The sequence below is a fragment of the Gymnogyps californianus genome, chromosome 14 (genome assembly GCF_018139145.2).
Source record: "Gymnogyps californianus isolate 813 chromosome 14, ASM1813914v2, whole genome shotgun sequence".
In the NCBI taxonomy this organism is placed as follows: domain Eukaryota; kingdom Metazoa; phylum Chordata; class Aves; order Accipitriformes; family Cathartidae; genus Gymnogyps; species Gymnogyps californianus.
The window spans coordinates 2,213,035-2,230,161 of NC_059484.1; the positions used below are offsets into that span (position 1 = coordinate 2,213,035).

A 17,127-nucleotide genomic window follows, 5' to 3' on the forward strand; every position below is an offset into this window, starting at 1 on the left:
TAAACTTAAAAACTGTCTCACTTCAGAGATGTTTTGTTTTTAAAAGCAGCATCTTTGTCAAACTGATAATGTCTACAGAAATTAGTGCCCAGCATAACAGCATAGCTCTCTTTACCGAACAGCAAAGTCCACGACAGGAAAATCCATCCAGGCTTTCAAACCATGTCCATCACATCAGCATTCAAGCATCTTAAACTGACAGAAACAATATTAAAAAAGAAGGTGTAGATTATCTCAAGGCAGAATTTTTATCAGCATCTTTATCATAAATACAGATCAGTCTGCCATTTTAACTCACATCTATTTCCACAGAAACAGCTGCTTTCATTAAAAGGGCTATGCAAGAGCCCATTCAAATATATAGGTACTTGCTTTAAGTAAGTTTTACAGTCATGTGAAAATTCACACGCTTTCCCTTCCAAGCTTGGATCCTTGATGGGAATACAAAGCTGTGGATCAACATTATTAATAGGCAAATTCATAATGAAAACACATCTCCATTCTGTAAATTGCAAGTGTCAGGAGTAGAAATACCCTTCACTGGTAGTTCTGAAGACAAAATTATTTCTCCCAAAAGATACTGAATAGATAAGCTAGGCACTTTCTTGCCCATTCATTTTCAAGCATCAGAGATGCTCAAAGAAACTTAGGGAAGAAAAGCAAAATAGTGCAATTAAGATTGACAAAACAGTACTTGTTTGGAGTAGTACATTTCCATAAGCACACTAAACACAGAAACAGGGTGCAAAACAAGCATTTAGCAAGTTATGAGACCACCAAGTCTAAAACCAGAAGTGTTGAGGCCTACTTCAGATATCCTGAGAGCCAAACCACACTGGCCAGCATGCACGAGTTCCTACTAGGCAGTGTAGTGCAGCAACCTGGGATTCAACTACCTCACTTACCTTCAAGTTGCACTGTACAATTTTAAATTAGATTAAAATCTAACATTAAAAGAAATACAACCCCCACCCCCAAACACACCCAGCTATGGTACTCAACCACTTGAGGCCAAACAGAAGATGGAAACTGGAAAGAAGAAAAAAAAAAAATCAGCTGAAAAAATCTGTGCCTGGAATGCCTGCTCCGAAACCAGCCCCCAATGGTTTTTCTCCATTTGCTGCCAAGCCCCTCTAATGCAATCCAGACAGTCAAGGACACAGTCAGAATGTTAATATGAAAGCATTAAAATTCCCATTGAAATAGGACCTGTCAAGCTACTTTATGTAACATGATTTATCATTTCCAAATGTAGTAACAAGGGATTTTATTGTACAAGAGCATGTTGTACACAATGGGGCTCTGGGTTCGCATTCCACACTAGCCAAACGAGAACTTCTGACAAAGTTTATGCTCGTACATGTCCGAGTTACTGGTGTGTGTATGAAAGGGTAGCTATATACATTAGAAATTGATGGAGTACAGAACAGACTTGAAATGAGAGCTCTCTGCACATTTCTGTGCATACTAAATAGAACTGGACACCTCTCATCACTGCTGCTGAATGGCTCTAAAACAGTGCTTATGGAAAGAAGCCGAACTGTCCCCATCCCTCAGGGCACTTGCATCAAGCAATAAAAATGGACTGTCAAAAGCTTAAGGAAGTTTTTATTTCCAGTCTTACATGTCAATCGGATAACTGATGTCTTCTGCAAGTTCAATGTAGTCAAACTGAGAGCAGACTGGAAACTTCTGGTTAAGTTTCCAGCGGATGGCCCGCACTTTCTAACCCGCTAAACCCCAACTTCAAAACCTCAACCTCAAAAACCACGATGTCCTATGTTTACCATATTTAACACAGCAGCTAAAAATCAAGGCAAGCTGCCAAAGTTCTGTGCTAGTAACACCCATGGAGAATTACAGCACAGAGCACATACCCTGTCACCACTTAAAGTTTGTGGATTTTTGTGTCTGTAGGCACATTTTCTTTCCTCTCCATTCTACACACCAGCTTCTCAGAAATGCAGAAATATTTCAGCTCTATCAGCCCACTGTTCTCTTCTATGTATTCACTTTAAGTAGTTTAGATAATGTAACTGCAATGAAAACTATACATATGAATTTGAGGCAGAGTTGACTAGTACAGTACAGAAAAGCAGAGATGTTGACAAGAATTGTACCTCCTCTCTACACTGGGAGAGGTATCACACCAGCTGCTAGTGTGGCAGTATCCCAGGCAACACTGGGATAAATTGGTAGTAGTGTCAAAAAAATTCTGCTTCATAGTTTTTATTTGGACCAAACTGCAACCAGTCAATGTCTACCCACACAAGGTTATGGAGTTAGACACAAAAGATTGTTTCTGTTGTATTTTATTATATCACTGCACTCAGGATCCTAGCTTTCTTACTAACTTCTTCATTGGTGTACTATTGATCTTGAACATCATTCAAGTAGATGCTTTGTTCTGTCCTCTTCCCCTGCCTAAGTCTGGTATCGATGTCCAACTAAACTCAAATATGCTTTGAAATTTTCTTCATTTTATTAATTAAAATACACACCAAGAATGCCTGACTGCAACAGATCACACAAAAGATCTGGATCTTGCCATCAATTAGTTATATTACCAATTTAGCTACGACTGATGTCAATTCATTGCATTCCAGGCAGTTGATCCCAGATCCAAGACCTTGGACTACTCCGCTTTTACAACACTAGTCAGAATCAATACTGAATTTTTTTAGGCCTTCCCATTCTTGCTCTGCCATTCAGCACTAGCAGTAAGAATGAAGCTTACTCCAAGTAATAAAAATCAAACACATATAAATATCCGTGTTTGCTATTTCAATCCAGGAGGGATCTGCAATGCAATTTGAAAAAGGAAAACTATTTTCTGTTGGAATCGTGAGAAGTGAACAAAAGCCATAATGGAAACCAGCTCTCCCTACGCGAAGTGGAAGATGAGGGGAAAAAGCTAGAGAATCAGATGCTACAATTAAGGGATGAACAGCTGGCATTGTAAGGAGTGTGGCTTATAAACCAAGAGGCTGGGTAATAAAATGGCAGATGAAGTTCAGTGGACATAGGTAATAAGTGATGCACAAGGGAAGGACCATCTAACTCAACATTCACAGAAACAGACTCCTACCACTATGACCGAGAAGCTAAATCTTGATGGTAGCCGTTTCATCAAGATACCACCTCAGTGCTCAGCAGCTATCAGAACGCAAATCAAGTGTTAGGCATTATTAGTACAGGACTAAAGAACAAAACCAGAAGATACCATGACACTGCCTGAATCCTGAACAGCAAATGCAGTTCTGGTCCCCAAATCTCAAAGGCAATCTGAAGATCCAGACAAGGCACAGGAGGAGATTGCGGAATGTGTCTACACCAGCATTTTGGCTCAGATCAGAAGTGCACTTTTGAAACTCATCTCCCTATCACTGCTGCTTACCACACTGTGATTCTCCTCGGCCACATGAGCTGGATTCTCTGAGTGAAACTAAACAAGGAGACAGCCACTGCCACAGCAAGTGCTCACTAGCACCCAGTCCACAGGAGTAGGCTAAAATCAGCTGATGCAAACTTCTATGAAATGCAGATAAGCACAGGCATCAAGTCCTAATTCACTCTACAAAATCCCATCCTAATCCACCATGCTGTTTGATAATGAGGGCACAGCCAAAGCTGAGAGGAGGTGTTGAATATCTGGTTTATGGCAAGCACCTAATAAAAACTAGGACACTTCATTCTGGGGAAGATAAGACCAAAACCTCCTACATGATATGGCTCTGAAACAACATAAGTGGCATAGAAAAGGATGAGCAAGGAGTAACTGCTCAGGGTCTTTTCCTAAATGAGATGGAGGAAACATCCAACAGAACAGGCAGAAGGTTGTTCTGCTTCAAAACAAAGGGACATGTTTCTTCACACAGCACCTATTTAAGCAGGAGAACTCCTTGTTAATGAAGATTATGGATGCTGTAAGGTTTATAAGGGTTCAGAAAGAAACTATACAGATTCATTGGGGAAAAGTCCATCAAGAGCCATTAAATGCAGGCAGCAATGCTAGCTCTGAAACTATCTGAGCTGCAGAGTGCTAGCACTTGGAGGATACTTTGGGTAAGTAAAACTACACACCTCCCTTGTTACTGTCCTCCTCCTTGTAGGATCCACTACTGACCACTGTCAAGACAGGATACTGGCCTTGATGTACAAAATTTAGTCTGACCAAGTGCTAGATGGAAAAGGAAATAAAATGCACACCTAAGAAAAGGGGATGCAAACTTTTGCTTGTTCAGTAGTTTGTTACAGATCTTGCCCTTCTTTTAGGGGCATAATCGCAGGCTTCATCACCATGCCAGCAGATCCAGCAGATGCAGCAGGCGTCAAGAGATCCTACAATTCAGTTTATTACTGAACACTGTTATTCAGATCGAAATTTCTGCCACACATCATAACAGCCTGCAACGCTTGCAGACTTACAGACCTTTGGGGACAGGCCTAGAGAGACAGTTAAACTATGGGTCCAAAACATTAAACTTTGAGTTATAAACTATCTAGGAAACAGCCTTTTTATTGCCAGAGATCTGAAAGAAAACCCAAAAGCTAGAGGAAGTCACTAAAACAGAAGGCATTTAAAACTAAAAGGGAATCTGCCTCAAGACATTCCTGTGCTTCAACCTTTCCAGTGCATTCCTCATCCAATCTTCTCTCTGAATTTTTGCACTTGGCCAATAAATACCTCCTATTCTAGCACTCAGATGGGATTTATGATGCACTGCAAGTGCTGTACAATTAACGGATTTAATGCCCGATTCATTTCCTTCTTCAAAGGCAGACTGGAGAAAAGCACAACAGGAGATGGCTGGGTACTGTAGCTGTGGGTATATCATACATATACATGATATGACATTTCCTCTACCACTACTTTAAGTCAGCACATCCCTACTCTTCCTGTAGATGTATCAAACCTTTTTCACTGTTTAGATTCCCAAGTATTATTCATTCTTCAGCTTAATCATTGAGGGTTTTTTTTTCTACCCTCAGTATGGATTTTTACACACCATCCCACATTTTCACCATAATTTATCAATTGCTTTTTCCACTCCATTTCACTGAATTTCTAATCTCATCTCCCCAACTACACTGTCTACAATCATAACATAGCAGTGACTTTAAAAAATTCAGTACGCTCCACTAATTTCACAATGTGTTAAAAGAGATAACAGAGGGAATATATTCTTTCCATCTCAGCGTGATTACTTTAACTTGCATATCAGAGACAACAGTACACAGCCGAGGAGGAGGATAGGCATTTCTGCGAAAGGAAGTCAAAGTTCTGCAATCTTACACAGGTATTGACCAACTTTCAATGGGAGAAATGCCACCAACTCTCATGTGCAAGACCCAGCATTTACCTCTCCCACATTTTTAATTAGCATTTGGTGGATGTTTTATTGTGAATCATGCCGATAGGGCTTCATCCAATCCAGCAGCACATTTGTTTGAGGGATTATTACAGATGCATCATATACTAATAAAACACCCTGCTCTGAAAGGAATTTTAAATGGCACAACTTAGCGGCTTGCTTCCCAGCTGCAGTCTTAAGTTCTATATAATGTCAATGCTGAGCACAAGCTACTTTCACAAGCAATTAAGACAGACGACATGAAGTACCTAGCTCAGCCCGCAGGCTGTATAAGACTTGGCTTTCAGTTTTGTTCAATTACTTTGTCCTTGCCTTTGGTAAGCAGAAATCCTTGTTTTACTTTCTCTCTACCACACACTGCATCTGTTTTCCAAATTATACCACCCTAATCCGCACATGGCAGCCTTTGGACCAGTTTTACTCTACACTGAAGTAGTTTTCACCAAAAGATTTGAAGGTAAGGTACACAACACAGCAATGTTCCTAAACAAATTCTGCTGTCTAAAAAAAGGTATCTCTGAACTAAGTTTCACCTCAAACATGCTCAAAAGCATAAGACTTTGCCTCACCCCATTAAGATTTCTTCAGCCAATTGTACTTGCCACAGTGCTACAAGCTACGTACTTTGCTTAAGTTGTTGCCATTTCTGCAACTTTATTTCTGAAATCAACTTTAACAGTATTTAAGTTTAAAGGCTAGCCCTAATCTAAGTCTTGTGATATCCCAGTCTCTCAACATAACAAGAGCTATTCAGATTAAAACCCACCAGGATAAGAACAAAGAGACAATGGAGGGCAGGGAAGCCCAATATTATATCATGATGCCTTCAAACACAGAAGCTCATCCGCATGACATGACACTTACTCCAACCGCAGAAACACTCTCAGGCTTCAAATACTGTGTGCACATTAAATACCTGAACACTGGAAAAAAAAATGCTCAGAGTCCAATATTTACACCAAACTGTTCTCAGGATTTCTTACTAAGTATTTAACTTCGTACATCACCTCTACTCAAACCGAGCAGCAACAGCAATTAACTTGATTCTGAGAATCTATGCCTTTAGCTAAAAAGATGACAGTTATACTTTCCAAGCTTCAACAGAAGTACTACTTTTTCCATAAGCCAAGTTACCTTATGTAAACCGAGGCGCAAAAACAGACGAATTCTATTGAATTTCTATACAAACCAATGTTAACAGTCATAAAATAAGAACAGTGCCGAAGGGTTAACACGTTATGATGATAATAGCTGCTTGGAAGACTAGAGATCAATTTTAAGATAAGTATCATTGATGATTTAAGTATGTTTGATCCTGCCTCCTGACAAACCTTTCAGGACTACTGGTTACTGTTCAAATTCTGTTTGGGAACAGAACAAACCAGCTTCGATTCCACATTTTAGATAATCACATGGAGTTAAAAACCACACAAACTGAACAGAAGATACTCACGTTCCCCATGTATTCTGAAAGTAGATCCTGCAAGGCCTGTCGCACTGCATTACACTCAGCAACTATACGTTCCCGTCGGTCATCACGTGTGCAGGATGAATCAGCCATTAGGGCTGCTCCACTAATGATGCTCTCCAGGCGCTCTTCCAGGGAAGGCCTAAAACGTTCTTCACTGAAGGTCGATGGATCCACAATAATTTGTTTCTAGTAAAATAAAGGTTTTAGAAATTAGTAATCAGATCAAGCAGTAAGTTACTGTTAAGTCATCAAGACAACCAACACTTACAGCAAACCCCTGATCAGGCACAAAAGGCAAACACCACACAATTTTGGCACTGAGGATGATTTTCATGAGTAGTTTTGTAAAATTACTAAAAGGTTCCCCAGCAGATTACATTGCTAGTCATTTCTTGTGCTGCTTTGACAGCTAAACAAAACTTGGCCACAGGAAGCCTCATTACACGAATGGCAAAAATCAAATGTGCCAGCACAAATAAGGTTCGAAATACAGAACTCTTCTTAACTACATGTCAATCTGGACATGCCTTCACTAGTTAACTTGTCAGATATAATTATCCCATCATGAACACAAAAACAAGGAAAACAAACGTCCAAAATTAGCCCTATATATAGTGCTCTGTTGTCCTAGTTTATCCAGTCTTTCTTCTCTTCACCATTATGCAGGTAAATACAACAGCATTCTCAAAAATTCTCAGAGTGAAACAGCAACACAAATGTTTCAAACAGCACAGAAATCAATTTCTTCATGGCAGAAAACTATCACAGATTTATCTTGACAGAGTATTAGTAAGCACAGCTCATACTGAGAGACTTAAGGCTGAAACAGCAGTACTGATGTATCTGCTTTTCAAGGGGCCAATACCACCACCCACAGAAGCTTACCAGGAAGGAGCAGTGCAGTATTTATCACCTTCTGAGTACTTTCAGGTGACTTATTTAAACAGGTTTGCAATTTATTAAGGAAAAAGTATTTGGCCATTTCAAGGTTTGGTGGTTTGTTTAGGGTTTGGGTAGGTTTTCTTCCCACTACGGGGACAGGAGGGGAGGATGTTGCTAACTTTTTATAAAAGAAGCCCCAAAGTTTTTTGAAATGGGAGTTTTTGCAATCACTTTGTATGCCAGCTAACTTCAACAGCAATGTCACAACCACTACTTCTCCCGCCAGCCAGCACATTTCATCTCCCTAGGGAGTAACCACGTAGCCTTCGCAGCAGGATTAGAACATGGCACGTGTTCTCCAACATGCTCCTCATTTCTCCTTAAACTTTTAGCCGTGTGGATAATACAATGGCAGTACGCTACAACTCCAGAACTACACCATCAAAAACAGAGACAGTGATTATCTTGTTATCTTCTGGTAGCCATTTAATATTTTACCATCACAGTAAAAACACTGGAGTATCTGGGGGCATATGTATGCAAAGCCTCTGTTGCAAGAGCGCAATAATACTCAAACGTTAGCAGGAAATGAAGTGCAGTGATAACATCTGCCAAGAACCTGAACACATTTGTTTTGTCAGTCTGCTTTGGCAGGAATGAGACGACAAAGCTATCGCACACAACGCACATTGAAGCTGGCCTGCTGAACAAGCCCCGCTGCTATTAGAGCACCTCAAAGCAGAACTAAAAGCTCAAAAGCTCCATGTGAACGGCAACACTCAAAGTCTCTGGCCATATATTAGAGAGTTCATATAGTAAAATATGGCCATATATCAGAAATCACATTAAATGGTTTGAGCTAGATTAGCCAATCCACGAACCTGAACTGAATTGCTTCTTCAATTCTATGTACCCAAGCCAGTCCTTAACATTGTGTGCTGTTACAGGACCTGCCTTCCCCTCCCACAGACACCTGCTCAAACCTGCGATCCCTTGGGTGCTAACCTGAGACACACTCTTAAGACTTACGTAGCTGAAGGTACAACTGATGGAATTTAAGAAAAGCAGACTTAAAACTGAAATCAGTCACAAAGATCAAGACAACCATGACATCCTCTTGTTACTCAAGAGATCACATAGAAAGGCTTCACAATGGGCACATGGAGAACTCAAATAGTACTTTATCCTGGTAAAAGAAACATGGCAGAGAAAGTAATGTAGGAGAGGAACAAGAGTGGTTAAGAGCAAAAAGGAGAAGGTGAGCAATATCTGGAAAAAACAAAAGTATTAAACACCTTTTGAGTGATGGCTTTGCAACATTAAATAAAGTTTTAGAGGTAAGTGCCAAGGTGTTTAAAATTCAGAGGCTGAATCAGTGGTAGACACAGAATACTGGCTTCAAAAGGAAAGCATTCTCAGTAAAAATGCATGGCTATCCTCAGTAACTTACTGAATGCAAGATAAAGAATATGACAGATCAGTACAACACATCAGTGTGAAATGACTTCATTCCCAACCGTATTAAACTTCCCACTTCATGTTCCTCTCAACAGGTAGTTTGGGCAATTCCAAATACATTATTCACTTTTAATAAGTCATTTCTGTCACCTACAAGAATACATTACATAAATATATTATGAAATAATCAATTTCAAATAAACCAAGGGCCTACGTCTAATGTAGCAGTAGGCTAACTGCTATTTCAGAGCTAGTTTAACTTGACAGCCTTCAATCATCAAGAACCGCATATATAACTTTCTATATTCCATCAATCCTAGTTCGGAAAGACTTTTTAAAAAATAAAAGCCTACTTTACCTGGGACTTGCTGTATTTCAGTAGAAAATGATCTTTCAGGCAATATAAATAAAAGCAAGCTGTTGCTAGTAAATCAGGTGAACTAACACAAGAGTTGGAGTTACCACTTTTTTTTTTTTTTTTTTTTTTTTTTTTTTTTTACATAAAGGGTTCAAAACTTACATCAAAGTTGTTCAGGGCATAAGCCAGCTCTCCACCTCCACCCTGCTGCTGGGCAGCATCATCTGATGCAGTTGCTTGAGCTGCGTTTGAGATGCCCGTGACCGCCTGCTGAAGCTGTTTGTAGATCAAGTCCCTGTTAGCTTTGTAAGCAGCTACATCAGGGTGCTGCAGACAGGCCTGGGATGCTGTATAAAGAATGGGAACATTCTTCTGCAGAATTCCTCTGGCTGCCGCCATTTGATCACGGTGACCCACATCTTTCAATTCCTATTAGGAAAATTAAAGGAAAAAAGCATTTGAGAACATTCCCTACATTTAACATCCATACACTTCCTCCCTCCATCTTCAAAAGACAGTCAGGTTCTTTGCCTAGGATGCTCAAATCTAACTGTCTTCTGATTGAGTATCCCTATTCTTAACAGCTCAACTAATTTCAAAACACAACAGCTTCATAAAGACCAAAAAAAAAAAAAGTACTGTAGGGCAATTCACAACTCCACAATTCAATATCTGAGGTTGGATTTTTGTTCCTCTCCACAGTAGAGGACCCGCATTTTGAAAGCTGGTAACATCTGCAAATCAGGACACGGAAGTTGCGAGCACATATTTTTCTCCCCATTCCTTCCACTTTGCATTACATCTAAAAAAAATCACAAAGAAACCTGAATCCTCAAAACAGAATACCTTACATTTTTAGATAACTTAAGTACCAAGCTAATTTTTAACTATCAAACAAACAAGAGGCTTCCCCTGCAATCTTGTCTTGCGCTTGCACATGAGAAGCAAGATGTTCTTTAAACTCCAAGACTCACAACCAGAATGTTTTCTTTAATCACACCTAGATGGATTTTACTCTCCTCAAGAGACTCAGGTACTTAATTTTAGAAGAACAAGTATATCATCTCATTCAACTTCTTGTTCATCTCCAATGAGATGAAATTAATCCAATGACTGTAATTACTGCTAATTTAAGATTAGTGAGCAAGTCCATACGTCTTTTCCCAAACACTCACTGCTGCAATTCTCTAAAGCACTATCACCTCTGTTTTGGAATAGAAGCACTATGATTAGATAAAGCTTCAGCATCCAGCACAAGCAGTAAGTTTATAAAAGGAAGAACAAACACAGTTATTAGCAGTATCATAATTTTACAGTTACCTCTTAAATCTAACGAAGAGGTGATGAAAATGAAGAAGAGGACTGCCTTACTGAGAAAAGGAAAAAAAAGATCTGACAGACTCTTCAAAATGAATGGGTAATATGCGACCTCTGTAAGATATACACTAAGCAGGGAGGGCACGCCAAGCAGGCTTACAGATTTACAGATTTAGTACAACCACTTCCCATAGTGTGGAACAATCCATCACAAAGCAGTTTAAGAACATTTATTGCATTGCCACCACAACCCTACTCCCATTTACTGCAATCAGATTTTAGATACATAACCAACTGGCAATCCATTTCAGACTGTACCCAGTTTATTTTCAAAGATGAATCTGTGCAAAAAACCAAGCAGTGTCAGAGGTGCATAAGCAGTTTTGGTTTGTAGATATCAGCAGAACAAACAAAGAGTGCTCTACAAGAATTATGCTATTTCTGACAAATGGGACTGCCCACACCTCTGCTTTCTTTTGAAAACTTACCTACACAAGAATGAGTCACAACAGTGCTGTTGAACAAAACAAATTTTACACACAATTTAAGGTTAAGCACAAGCTATCCAAACACAGAACATACACATAACAGGATTTTAAACCCCTTCTCAAACGGGCATTTCAGTGCAAGACTAACCAGCATCGTCACTCACTTTCTCAGGAAGAGTTGTAATTCTGTGCCCAGCCGTGACTTTTGTTCCCTGTTTAAATGGACACGTCCAGTCCATCTGTGTCAACCACAAAAGCAGTGTGGTCTAGTGGTGAGTGCACCAGGCACCAACTCACATCTCAATTTTCCTTCCTTACCCACACCTGCACTGCTTCAAAATGGGAAGTGCAAGTCTTGGGAAGCAGCATTTCATTAAGGTACTAAAGTATTAACATAAACAAATGCCACTGAACAAATTCCATCAGAAGCAGTACACTACAGCTGAGTAGACTTTCTGCTTACCAGACAAGCTGAAATCTCCTAAACATGGCGGAGTGCAGCACAAAGTACTCAGCAATAAAAGTAAAAAAAAAACACCACCAAAACAGTAAAAAAAGTAGTAGCAGCAACGGGTACTGCCCAAGAGCAGCAAGGCTGCCTTATTTTCTTATTTTGACAAAGAAAAAGAAGAAATAATATACAGAAGAAAGAGCTGCCATCACTATACCTGTTGTCTTTTGGCTGCCATTATGTTAAGCTTGTCCACTTCTGGTTTGAGGGCTTTGTACTGGATACCCAAATCCTGCTCCGTGCCAGCATTTCTTAGTTTCAAGATACCTTCTTCCACCTAAGAGAATATATATTCACATATTTTTCCAAGTAATACAGTCCACAGTTCAGGAAGTAATTCAGAATGTACTTCATAGCAGACAGAGAAAGCAATCTTCCTCTGCCTCCTTTTATTTTTTAGGGAGAGGTACTTCAAAGGCTAATACTACTCAAGGCTTAGCTACTACCTCATAGTCACCAGCTACCACAGAAAGCCAAGTACACGCATCTGAAAGAGTATGAAGGAGCCCAGGGCCCTGGCAGAGCTGTGGCAGTGGCCGTCAAAGGGCACGAGGAGAGTCCTCAAAGCCCTGCCGCAAAAGCAGGCCCAGTATCGAATCTCATTTCATTTCAAATTCTGTACAAACCACCCACCCACCCTCCTGCTCGTGGGAAGAAAAGGCCTCCTCAAGTATTCCACATTCATTTTATTTAATCTACTGAAGCTACTCATCCCGAGTAGCTACAAGGGAGTACTGGTTGTAAGAAAGCCAAATTCTTTCTTTAAGATGAAAAAAGCTGGTTATCACCTGCAGTTGCAGATCATAGTGCATTTAGTTTCAATACTAAGAGTTCAGAATAAAGTACAACACAATGTCAAAAGCTACTGACAATGAGTGTAAAAACAAGTGACAAACACCCATTGCCCACATTTTGCTCAGAGGAAAAACTCCAAAAACCTCCCTGCTCCAGAAGTGAGCTGCTGACAGTGCACACACCGGGGTCAGCACACATGCATGAAACAAAGCCACTTGACAGAGCATGCCTGGCGTGCCAGGCACAGCAAAGTGAATCACAGCAAAGAACTTCACTTACTACTTTAAGTTGAACAAGCAGCTTGTAGACATCTGCCATGTCAGCCAAAATCAACAGTCGAGTAACGGCAGAGAGGAGGGCACGTGCCGCTCGGACCATGTTCCCTCGTTTCACAGAGGAGCAGGGGTCATCTGCAAACTCCCCCGAAGCGCTCTTCATCAAGTCACCTGCACAAGGGGAGAAGATGGTCTGACTTTAACATCACACAGCATTTCTTAAGGGGCTGTAAGGATTCCTGGGCAACCTAAGTCTTGAGAACAAAATGCGTTTGCTTAAAGACAGCCAGCAATTAAGACTGCATGTAGCTACCTCTAAGTATGGTTACCACATGGCATCAGGGTAGAGAGGCTTCTGCACGGAGGAAGGGCTAGGAAATAACACTTTGGTCCTTTATTTCCAATTGTACAGGTGTTTTAACACACCAGAATCCTCTGGAGAGGCAAATTGAGTACACCTTTGCTATTACATGCAGACTGCAGTTATTTCACAAACTACAATGCTTTCAAAGCTTAAGCAAAAGCTTTGATTTGTGTGTAGGAGTTAAGCAGAAAGGAGCAGAAAGTACTGTAAACACACAAGGAAACACCACAGCTCACGGGACTGTAAACAACTCAGAGCGATGACCTGGCTGGATATGCCCGGTTTGCATTCAAAGCCAGGCACCGCTTAGTAAAACGCTTCAATGTTTCATAGCCTGTGGGTTTGCATCTGGTGCAGGAGGAAGAATTTGGGTTTCAGATGGTAACTGCAATTGGTTAACTATGAAAAGCAAAGGCCACTTTACACAGCTAGAGAAATTCCTCCAGAAGGCATTCGGAAAGCATAAAAGTAATGTCTGCATATAGTCAGAGGAGTAAATTTTGGATTTCTCCCTCCCCCTTTCTGGGGCAGCATTTTGCTTCCAGTACCACAGTTCCTACACAGCAGCAAGTTTTGGAATCCGCATTATTATTCTTGGATCTCTTTGCATTTCAGAAACATTTGGTTAACAGCTAGGATTTAGTTTAGAAAACGCTAGGTACTCAAGGCCAAAGATTTGCGGGCAGCTGGAGATGACTGGAAAGCAGGTGAACTGCGTTATAACTAACTGCTGTGTCAGAGGCTTCCCAAACCTGTATGAAAAAGTGTCCATATGGCCAAACGCCAAACAAAAATAGCATGTCTCAGATAAGAAGGCAAGAACCTCAAATAGTGCTTCACAACTGAAAGCTGACAGTGACTCCCATCGAGCCCACTACCAAATGGGGCTGGGCGAGATTTGCACTGAAACCTCAAGATGATGCAGTGGCATGATCCTGCCAAGGGCTTGCCTGCTCCCACAGCTAGGCAATCAGTGCAGCGTATCCCCAGTATGGGCAGTGCTTCAATTTTATTTTAACAACTTTTTGTTTTTAAACTACTATTTTAACTACTCAAAAACACCTACAACTGGAGAGTCTGGGGTTAACCATCCACATACTTACCATCAAGCAATTAACATCTTGCCCTGGAAGGCTTTCTAGCACCCAAGCACTCTACACCTCCATAGCTACATACAGCCCAAACACAGCTGCCAGCCTGTCCAAGCAACTACATCAAAATATTCAATTTTGTTCAAATGCTCTCTCCTATGTAACACCCTTCCATCATCTTAAATAATACAAACGAAGAGTGGTATGCAACATTTTAAGATAAAAAATATGCTACTTCAGTACTGTGACATATGAAAAAAGCTTCTGTCCAAGTACAGACCAGTTATAAATATCAATCTAAAGCTGTCCCTTACCGAACTTTTTGAGGAACACAACTCATTATTTTAACAAGGGTTAAGAGCCTCAGATTTCCAGATGGGTGAAAGACGATGCATCTCCAATGCTGAAAAACTGCAACCAACCATGAGATTATAAAACCCCTACATAGCTGACATGACCTTTTCTTTACTCCTTCTGGAAGAGGCTAATAGTGAAATTAATGTCACCACCACAAGTATGAAATCTATTAACAATCTCAGGATTTAAGGATATATGCCAGAACCAAAATTCACTACAAATATTTCCTCCCTTATTTACTTATATGTAAAATTCCCAGCATTTCCAACTCCCAAAAGAGAAGAATGTTGTTTTCATTTCCTATTTAAAACAACTTAAGAGAGGTGGCCACTCACTTCATCTGAATCTCAGAAATTGCTAACAAGGTTGAAAACCAAAATTATCCTCTACCCATCTCTTAAATTGCAACCTTACAAGCCAGTCCTGAAATAAAATGCTATTCCTTTTTATTTTAACGAGAGACTTCAAAAGATTTAGTAAGTTTCAAACAGCTTGTCAGGGTGTCAAAAGATAACCAGCTTCCCAGAATTAAAAGGAAGATTATATTTAAAAGTTGTTGCATATATGTATTTTTCTGCAAACTAAAGAAAGCTGGCTTTCAGACTTCTTCTACAAAGAAAAAGCAAGATGCGGTAGTTATTTTAGCTAGATTCAAAGGGTAAGAGGGAACTCTGCCCTGGCCTAAGTATGCCGTTACTGCATTATGTGTGCGCGTTAGCAGTTCAAATTGGATCCAGCATAACCTTCTTATTTTCAAATTTGAACCAGAGGTAACACAGCATGTTTGAAAGTAGGATTTCAAGAGTTAAAAGAAATACACTGCAGAAGAGTCAGACTATGAGACTCAGATTATACAGCTGGTATGAATTCTTATATGAGTAATCTGTTTTTCCAATATAGCCTTAGATTTTCACTAGATATTACAAGTGAAAGATAATAAAACAGTCGAGAAAAGAAGAGGCAACGGTAGCCATACTATGATCTTGTCAATAAAGCACTAAGAATTCAATTAAATCTAATGGAACAAAGCCCATTTCAGAAATAGTAAGATTTTAGTCCATCAAAAGAAAATTACCATTTTCTAGTCTCATTCCCACCATGCCCACAGGGTCTGACAGCACTTTCAGACAGCACTATTAATCCTCCTCAGCAGCGCGGTACACGATGACCATGACAGAGAGCGCTTTATACAAACACTGACGGAACGGGAAAGCAGCAGAGAAGACAGGCAAGGCAAGGCAGGGAAGACCTAGGATACACATAGGCACTGATGCTTTCTTCCCCAAGCTAGAAATTCGTGCCCACACACACCTTGTACCCTTCAGCACCTTACAGTTCAAAGCCCATCCCCAGGCTGCCTTGCTGGCAATACTAGAAATACAAAGCATGCCATCAGGCCGTACCTCTACCTGCTCGTAACACCCTATCACAGTTCCCTAGAGGTTGCCTATTCCCCACCAAATGAAGGCAAGCATGAAATCAGAGTTTCAAGACTCTACTATTCTGGATCCTGAAGTCCTATCTTAACACTGATGCCACCTTCAGTGTCCACCATGAGTGTCACAACAGGCTGCCCTGGCTTTCTACAATAAAGGACAAGGCCCCATATCTCCTTTTGCCACATCAACATGGGAGGTGATACTCACGGCAACAAAAGCTTCTGTTAATTCCTTAATCTTGTCTTCAATTAAATCCATATACTGCCTACAACACTCCTACAGTTTGCCAAGAACCGTCTCAGAGCTCCCTTAGGTTACGGCTTTTCAGAGATCTCGAGTCCTTGGCTGGAAGATTACTTCTAATACAAGTGGTACACTCCTAAAACATTTTCCTTGCAGGAAAACAACTGAGAACAACTTGCACCCTTCCAAGAAATTAAGCTAACTGGTCACAACATAATTTTAAACGTTGAGTTTTCCAAGAAGAATTCAGTGTTTAATTTCAAGTTATTCTGCAACTGGCCTCCTTCTGTTCCTTGGAAATCCTTAAGCCGTGCATCTTGTGTGAAGCACAGCTGAAAAAACATTTTACCCTTTCATAATTTGCCTCACTCTTCAGTTTTGGAGAAAGCCTCACTCAGAAACACAGGGTGGAAAGACATCACGCTGAATCAGTAGGTTCACTCCCCTGCATTTGCAACCATGAAACATGATCAAAGTCCACAGGATTCACAAGACCATTCACCCATTCTCTTACTTCAAACCCTATGCACAGGCTTAAGCTTTTTAATTTTAAGCTTTAATTTTTAGTCTTTTATGTAAAATTACCATAGGAAGAAACACAACAGTAAGAGCATAGCTAATACCCTGGATCCTCACACTAGCATATAGATATATAAAGGCAGTGAACCATGGTCATCAGTACGCCAGGAAAACAGGAATAGCC

General features: G+C 40.3%; 1 protein-coding gene across 2 annotated transcripts in view; it reads right to left on the reverse strand.

Moving 5' to 3' along the window:
* CTNNA1 (catenin alpha 1) overlaps positions 1 to 17,127 on the reverse strand; it is a 120,672-nt gene that overhangs the window by 81,087 nt on the left and 22,458 nt on the right. Inside the window, exons 4-8 of one of the 2 annotated variants that reach the window (XM_050905201.1) lie at positions 12,935 to 13,101; positions 12,018 to 12,137; positions 9,707 to 9,973; positions 6,829 to 7,032; positions 711 to 725 (exon numbers count right to left, since the gene is read on the reverse strand). In XM_050905201.1, coding sequence (XP_050761158.1) covers positions 711 to 725; positions 6,829 to 7,032; positions 9,707 to 9,973; positions 12,018 to 12,137; positions 12,935 to 13,101 — 773 coding nt within the window. The remainder of the gene's footprint in view (positions 1 to 710; positions 726 to 6,828; positions 7,033 to 9,706; positions 9,974 to 12,017; positions 12,138 to 12,934; positions 13,102 to 17,127) is intronic. The other variant, XM_050905200.1, reaches the window with a different exon arrangement.